General features: G+C 40.7%; 1 protein-coding gene across 3 annotated transcripts; it reads right to left on the bottom strand.

Annotated features, from left to right (window-relative positions):
* Nucleotides 1-2,424: 2,424 nt before the first annotated feature.
* Nucleotides 2,425-7,574, bottom strand: pus7l (pseudouridine synthase 7 like). 3 transcript variants are annotated; one of them, XM_068586585.1, is made up of 10 exons: nt 7,508-7,558; nt 7,377-7,406; nt 6,118-6,949; nt 5,576-5,735; nt 5,166-5,385; nt 4,271-4,451; nt 3,800-3,965; nt 3,481-3,589; nt 3,125-3,178; nt 2,425-3,032 (listed from the first exon to the last, which is right to left on the bottom strand). In XM_068586585.1, exons 3-10 carry the CDS (start codon nt 6,902-6,904, stop codon nt 2,658-2,660), a joined length of 2,052 nt encoding a protein of 683 aa, XP_068442686.1. In that variant the 5' UTR covers nt 6,905-6,949; nt 7,377-7,406; nt 7,508-7,558; the 3' UTR covers nt 2,425-2,657. The 3 variants fall into 3 exon arrangements, with proteins under 3 accessions (XP_068442686.1, XP_068442685.1, XP_068442687.1); XM_068586584.1 differs by lacking the exon at nt 7,377-7,406 and having other exon boundaries at nt 7,488-7,574; XM_068586586.1 differs by lacking the exons at nt 7,377-7,406; nt 7,508-7,558 and adding an exon at nt 7,220-7,362.
* Nucleotides 7,575-8,618: the final 1,044 nt, after the last annotated feature.

Genomic DNA, 8,618 nt, shown 5'->3' with positions numbered 1-8,618 from the left:
GAGCCCATGTCTCATAGTATGAAGCTGATTTAGAAAATATGTTTGAGGGCCTTTAAAGGGCTGCAAAAAAGAAAAAAAAAACTTGGCCACAGAAAGCCATACTGCTCTGTGTCTTTCAAAACTCCTGGCTTCCTCCTCCTCCTCCTCCTCGTCCTCCTCCTCCTCCTCCTCCTCCCCCTCCTCCTCTCTCTTTGCGAGTAGAAATACATCTCTTTACAGCCACGCTGAACGTCTTTCATAACCTTTTACTTCCCCTTCATTCTCAAGCCTTTGCTCTGCCTTTCAACAAAGCGAGACGAGCAGTAGAGTTGTCATCTTTTGCCGCTGAAGTGGGTCAACATTTATCTACGGCCGGCTCGAACAGGATTCAGCCCGAGGATGGGGAAACGTCCATTTCTGTCTGCTTACAGGAATCATAGCAAAGCAAGATGAAGTCCTGCTCTCACTACCAATCAGGCCAATTCTACTTTTACTGTAACTGCACTGCCTTAGCCAAACCAGAACAAAACAATATGGTTTATTCTATGTGCTGAGTACAGAATGACAAAAGTGTGCCACTAAATAATACATATCTGGTGATGGATCATTTTTAGGCAGGTGATGGATTTAATATCTTCTTCCTCTATTCAAAGAGAGGGACATGTCATTGCTACCTGGTTCTTATTATCGTTTCTAATGTAGTTGCACTTGTTTTAGATTATTATCATTAAAAGAAAATAATTAAGTTTGAGTTGTGCAAAACTAAAATACACAATAAGTTTGACTTTGGATGAAACATGGGATTTAGTCTTCAGGGGCGTGTGGATGTGGCGTTTATAAGTTCAAGTCAAAGTAAGTCAGGTTCTCTGTGATTATTGGCTGATTCGTTCTGGCCAACGTACAAAAGGCCTGTTCCAGTGATGACATCTTCATGAACATAAAAGTTTCAATGAGGTTTTAGAGATGAAGCGAGTTTGACATTTAAAGATGCATTCGTCATGTTTCTGGGTCGAAGGGACATGGAGACTCATGCGGCACACAACTCGTAAAAAAGTCAAATTTAACGGCAACATGCAAAAACTATTTAAAACGCTATGATCATTATGGCTTTATGAGCGTACGAAATGTGAAGAAGCTCTGTCAAGATAAAGTTTTACTGCATGGCAAGAAGCGCTTAATATTCCGTCATTAAGTGTTACTGCATGGATTTCAATTATCCACTCTCTTTCTGGTGGATTGTGTGTCATTTTGTAACAAAACTCCTCAAATAGTGAAGAAACTCATTACTGCTAATGTGTCTCCTTGGTCGACGGTTGAGCTCACAGGCAGGCCCTTTATCAGAGAGCTGCGGGTTGACGACAGACTGCGTGTCAGAACCCACCTCCAACTAAAACATCCATATAGGCGCTTTCCACATTACAGTAACGGGTATTACAAAAATAGCCCGGAGGTATATCCAATGTGGGTTAATCATGAGGATTTATATGCTGCTGTCTTTAAACATTCTCATCAAAACTGCATAAATTAATCTCAGGAGGCCGAGCTGGCTCAAATGTAATACAGATGGGATGTTGCCCCTCAGCACCATAATTACAACCGAGTTTAATGCTTCATTATATTTTATATTGGTTCTGAAATGCCTCTCATGCTGGTGCACAGCTTCTTTTTTAAATATTTTTTTGTTCGTGAGAGTGGATCATATGAACTGGCAGCTTGGATTTGGTCCCAGTATGGCAGTATGATATACTCATCAACATCATTGTCCTTTTAGTCCTGTTTTTTTCTCTCACCGGAGGAACTCAATGGGAAAACATTCACAAGTTTATAAATAAAAAGGCATAATTTAGATTTAGAAGACTCGGAGCGCATATGTTAAACAAGTAACTTTGATTGTGTGTTGTCTTCATCTAGTGGTGGTTAGTGGAAAGTACAATAAACCAAAAATTCAGACTGCAGTCGCTTTAGCCGTACTGCAAACTGAGTGTAAATCAAGTAAATCCTTGAGTGCCGATGGACGGACATCGTTGTCCCACAATGCAATGCATAAAGGAAATGGTCACAGCTGGAGAAATATAATGCTAATAGTGAATTGTAGTAAATAAAATGCCAAAAGTACCGCATTTAATAGTTATTTGATAATGTTTGTTCAAAATGGAGAAGTGACTGTCTGTAACAGAAAGATAATTAGGATTACTTATTCAGCACATACGTACATCTATTGTGTTATCCTGGAAGACATGCAAGTTATTTATTGACCAATTATTACAAATAACGGTGAAAGAAATTGATCCCTTTTCACATTTGTAAAACTTTTTGCTTTGACAAATTGCAGATTAATCCAAATGGGGAGAAGATGCAAACAGAGATTAAGTGAGAAAACCTTGGCATTTCAAAATAAAAGTGCAGAATGTATAATTATTTCTAAAAGTTTTATTCATGGCACAAAACATTAACACTGTTTACACGGTTTAACATTTAGATTTGTTCAGTTCTTTTATCAATTGCACATTATGCATTTTTCCAATTTATAAACACAGTCGTATGCTCAATACATCAACAACAAATCAAAAGGCTACTATTAATGTATCACAATGATGGGTTACAAAACTAAAAACAAGAAAAATCATTATTTCCTGCAACATATATAGAAATACAACAGGAACAATGTCCCGTGACCTCTAGGGGTCACACTTCATGATCTCTCTGAGGCAGATAGTAGCATAGCAGGAGGAGTCCAGGTCGAAGTTTAAGGTGAGAGTGAGCGAGTCCTGCTTCCCTTCTGCTGCACTGCCATTCAGCTGCCTGTCACTATTTCTACTGCTGTTCCCTATCGCCTCTCCTGCTCCCTCCCCACAGGCTGCACTCTGCAGCTGGTAGCTGAGATTGCTTGGTGAGGCCAGCAGGGGGCGGTAGCAGCCAGGCAGATTCAGTTTGAGGCTGCTGACTCTGAAACGACAGTCGTCCAGTCCGTCTCTTGTCAGTCTCTCCTGGAACCAAGCCCCCATGGCGTTTTCTGGATACTTCACAGTATTTCCCAGCATCGGTAGTAACACCTGACAGGTTAACAAAAACACAGTAGCAACAGTGAGACAAGCAGAAAGAAATAGTAGCATTTAAAGCGGAGGTGTTTCCCTGGACTACATACATGTCCGAGTGTGTACACTCCTTCGTCTTCCTCTTGGTCCGTCACCACATGGATCTGTAAAATCAAAAGGAGGAACGATCATTCACCTGGATGTGGGTTTAGCACAATGTGACAAGATGTTTGTACGTTTAAAGAGTGTCCGGCGATCAGGAGGTCACAATCACAAAGAGAATGTGTCCTTTAATAAGCCTCTTTACTGCCGAAAGATCCTTAAGCTACTCCAGTGGGGGACAAGTGTTCTCACGAGTGTAGTTGCAAAAAACTCGAAACAGTGCAACAAAAAGATACCTGCGTTATGTCTCATGTACTAAATCCTCTTTGGATACTCCCCCAAAAAACAAAACCCCCTCTCTTACCTGTGGCAAGCTGGATTCTCCAGTATCGTCCTTTATCCACACCAGGTCTCCTCGTCTGGCTCTGTGGCCCAGAGTGGTCAGCCTGTGTGCCACCGCCTCGTTCCACACTCTGACAACCACAAGCATATTCACATAGTTATAAAAAGACGCCAGCGTTTTACTCGTAATGAGACAATACACGCGAGGCACAGGTCAGGTTGGCTCCTTTTGTACTAATGACTGTCAAAGTGCAAATATCTTCATCTCTAAATAGTCAGCAGTAATAATCTACAGAAAGTGTTTATAGGGACATTGAATGAGTATTTTTCTTGGAGCTGACCTGCTACAGTAGGCGTGTGGGTAGAAGACTCTCATGCTGTGGGGCAGGCTGAGCCAGGCTTGGGTACAACCATCCGGACCTGTACCGTAGCGGTTCAGGGCCCGAAGCATCAGTCGCTCTCTGGCTTTCGACAACGGCATCAGCGCCAAAGACTCCTTGGCGTTATCTGGTAACGGAGAAGCAGGGAAAAGAAGGAGAAAGCATGATGAAATCCCAGGTGCAAAATATTATTCGCAGTAAGGTTATCTACATTGGCTTAATGAGCCAAAACTTAACGTATGGTACCCGTCAGAAATATGCTTCATTAGTTGCTCTTAACATTACAAATATGAAAATTGGTTTTCAAACAAAATATGATGGATTTCAGCTAACTTTGAAATAAAGAGGAGTTGCTGTGGTACAACTATTCCCAACATTGCGAGAAAAAAGAGAGAAAGAAACCAAAGTGGTCAGTGTTGTCCTCGCTCTCACCTGTTTGCAGGAAGTGTCTCTTAGCGTGGTTTTGAGGATCATTTCCGTCATCTGGAGTGAAGAAGAGACGCACAGCACCTACCATGTCCTCTTTGAGTAAAGCCAGGCCTACGCGGTCAGACTGAACACTCTTCACGCTCCCAAACCTCTGTGGTCCATAGTAGTTGACAAAACCTCTGGCCTGCAAAGAGTAACAAATCAAATGGCCACTGATGATGAAAATCTTCAAAATTGTTCCACAAATATAATTTAATTTCCCCCCAAAAAAACAAGAGAAAAAAAACAATTTCCTCCAATTGTTGTTGTACTGTAGTTTTCATGAATTATTACTCAAATGGGAGGAAATAGTGCATTTGTTGGATCCTATTAAAGGTACAGCAGCAGGACGCGGGATTGGCTCAAAACAAATTTCAATAACTATTTCATCCATTCATCGTAATGAAGAAAAACATCAGCCAGTGCAATATTGGATGTGTTTTGAATATAGTGAAGCCCTATGTTACACAGGAATAACACATGATGGGCTATTCCTTTAAATGTAAATTTCCTTTATACATGTATTGGATTTTGGTAAATGCAGGTTTATATTTGACACAGACAGCATGGGAAACCTTTGACAATAAAATATTACCAGAAACTTAAATTGTCTTGTTTTGTTTGATCTTATACGCCAGGCAAAAGGCTGTATCAATGACCTTATTACTCTTTCAAGACAGACATTTAAAGGAAATGCTCCAAGTTGGGTTTCTTAAAAACTCTATATTACCTATCTATATTAGGACAAGATTTGTTTATTTTTCAGTATAACAGTAACAGCAAGCCTGTGACAATACACACTGTTGTGAGCATTGTCACAAAAGAAATATGAAAGTAGTTGGAGAGAATTTGAATATACCTTGACGTTCTCCAGTGCTTCGTTCACCAGCGCTGCCAGACGAGTGTGTGTGTCTGCACCAGAGGAGTGTGCGTCACTGGCCCCGTGTGGCCTCAGGTTGCGGACCACCAGGTCAAAGTGGTTCCCCTGCAGTCGCCCGAGCCTGAGGGGCTCGCTGACGGAGCGGATCTGGGAGAGACGCATCCCTCTCTTCTCGAACTCAGACGCCTTTTCTTTCAACCTGGTAATCAATAACATCAAATACATAAGTTAGAGGATTTTTGGCCATACGCGCAAGGTTTCAGAGAAAGCTTTAACAACAGTACAACCCCTTAACATTTTAGGATTGCTGCAGCGTTTTGTCTCGCCAATTTATTAATAGGAAAAAAAATATTTTCAAACAAAAATCCCTTTAAGACACCCAGAACTACCTTTGAGTTGAGACCTTCTTGACCACCATGGACTGGTAGGTGATGGCTTTCTTATCCTTGATCCCAGCGTAGGTGAAATCTGATGGCAGGACCCCGAGAGCGGCTGCCATGTAGCTGATGGCCTCCAGAGTTTCCAGGTTCTCCTTACGCAGAGTGAAAGCTGAAAGAGGACACACACACACATACACACACACACACACACACACACACACACACACACACACACACACACAACACAGTGTTTTCATGATTATTTCAGGAGTTGTTTTTTTGAAAATACTGCCTCATTTTGATTAATCACATAATCATTTATTTCCCTGGCTTTTCTGAATATTGAGCTGCTGTAACAATTGAATTCCCGCCTTTTTAAATGTCAACATTTGAAGGTTTTCTTAGTGTTTTATGTCTTTTGAATATCTTTGATTCTGAACAATGGGGTCGACAAAAAAGGCAATATGAAGATGTCCCCTTTTGGCTATTTTCTAACATGTTTGATTGTCATTTGAGAAAATAATTAATATTTAAAAGTTCCAACTCCATACCAGTGTAAACGTCTTCCTCTTTACGTTCCTCTGCTGTTCTTTTCTTCGGCCTCCCTTGCTCTCTCAGCCTCACCGAGATTGCCGTCGTCCCCTGGTCGGTGAAGCTTTTAGTCTCCACCAGTTTCCCAAACCTTCTGCTGAGGAAGTGGTGGACTGTTGTCCTGTGATCCTTATCGTCATCAGGTCCGAACGTGTAGGATGAACCTCGCACTTTGGCGTCTATGAACCTGAAGAAGTCCTCTGCTTCGTCCTCCGTGACCAGATGGGAGAGCTCTCTGTAGTCTGGGTCTTCCCTCACCCTGATCTCAGGCTGAATGGTGACTGTCATGAGGAAGGGGAAGCGATGTCTGACGGCCCGGTGGACGTTAGCTCTGTGGTGTTTGTCAGAGAAGGATCCGAGAGATAGCTCCTGCTTGTTTGGCTTTTCTTTGAGAGTCAACACAAACTGCTCCAGCTCTTCGCTCACCGACTGGCCTAAAATCACACTTAAATCAAAACTGCCTGGACTAGGTATGGTGACATCAAGCCCACAATCGGCTGCCACATCCGTGTCCTGTGAGACTGAGGAATAATTTTTCCACTTACATTCGGCACTAGTTTCATCGTTTTTATCTGGGGAGGCACAGTGTGGTGTCTGTGTGGCCGCTGCTGTGTTAACGCGCTGTCCAGTGACGTCTATCTCAGTCACTACAAAGTCTTTGATAAAGTTTTTGATGCTTCCGAGAAAACCTTCATGGTTTGATATGAAGCACGCAGGGATGTTCACAGCATCACTGTCCTGCTTCATGGTCACTTCATCCAAACACTGCTAGATGTTCACTTACTCCCGTTTCTGAAAAGGAAAAAGAAACAATTTTAACTAAATGTGTCAACTGGAGACAAAAAAAAACCAAGACATGTGTATTTATATGGCACAATTCACACACTTATGTTACAGTGTGTTGCTTGAATCTAAGAGAAAGAGGGAAACAATGTGAAAGATTGAATAAAAAATAGAATGTAAACATTTATACAAAATCAGACCCGACACAGAAGATGGCTATAGCTCATAGGTTAAATACATCAGACGGCACAGAAAAAAATAATATGGTTGAAAGCCTACGTTTTTCGAGCGGTCAGAGATGGGGCACACCTTCAAAAATAGTGTCCGGAGGTTAATTAAAACGATAGGTGGTGTATTACTGCTTATTGCCTTGGTTATTCAGGCGAAATAGCCCGATAATGTACAGTAATATGCGTATCCGACATATAAATCCTACCCCCACTTTGCTGACAGAGAGCTGTACGTCCTGTAACAAAGGAAATGAAACACATGTCTGCATTTGAGACGGAAATATACTTTCATTGTGAAGGAATAATGATAACTTAACTGTTTGTTTACTCAACGAACCTGCACGCGGTGTGTAGACGGGGAGCTGTTGATGTAAACACAACAACGCTGAAACGATTCAGTATACTTCCGCGTCACGTGACTTTCATGTGACCTTTCTTAAAGGGGCCGATACCAGTCATGGTCCGTTTGTGAAGCACTAAACGCAATTTTTCTAATGCTGTGTCTGCTCATAGAAATATATTTGTGGAGAATTTTAGTGATGATAATAATAAGAACCCAGTTAAGTCTAAGAGTTAGTATTATTATTAGTAACAACAACAACAATAATTGTGATATCTAAAACAAATAAAACAATTGTCCGCTGGGGAAAACATATATGTGTGATAAACCATACAATAGAACCAAATGAATCAGGTGTTTTAAATTAGTTGTACACTGGATATTGTCTCCACTTTTACTAGCTGTTTGGTAACTCACCACTCAACTACAGTTGTTTTTGTTTCAGAGCTCTCATTTTTTGGAAATAACTTGAGCAATAGCAATTGCTGGAAATGACTCATGATGTTGTACTGCCAGATATCTGATCATCTTATTTTGCCACATATCTTATCTTTGCTGCTTGTAAGTACACTTACTTTATACTTCTGTATAATTGAAACAGAACACACATTTCCCACTCTCCAGAATCATTAATATGGTTCCTGCAAGTCGAGTACAGAAAACCCCCCAAAGACATAAATTATGCATCTGGTGTATGTCTTTTACATAAACATCTTATTCTGCAACATTTGCCTGTTATAGGTTGACTTTCCTGATCACTTTATAAACTCATTTATCTTATATAATTTAGATAAATACTAATATTAAACAGACAACCCAGCAATTATTGTTTTTTGACAAAGTTCTCCAGAATAGGACATAACATTGTGACTGTGAGTATTTGTCCTCATCTGTCTGTCATGAGTCATTATTGTGTTGCTCGTGATGCTGATGTGGAGTCCACTATATTGTCAGTGAGCCTCGTAACCGAAAAAAAGCATTAAATTGAAAGTAATATTTTAAGCTCAATATATTTCTGACTTTATTATTTAAACATGGAAATAGGGAAAACAAAATGTGGAAAGTTACGCAATAACATATCCAGCAAATGAAATACTGTTTTGTCCTT

The sequence above is a fragment of the Clinocottus analis genome, unplaced genomic scaffold (genome assembly GCF_023055335.1).
Source record: "Clinocottus analis isolate CAN_PGR_092001 unplaced genomic scaffold, fCliAna1.0.p SCAF_20, whole genome shotgun sequence".
Lineage (NCBI taxonomy): Eukaryota > Metazoa > Chordata > Actinopteri > Perciformes > Cottidae > Clinocottus > Clinocottus analis.
This window is presented reverse-complemented; position numbering and strand designations above follow the sequence as displayed.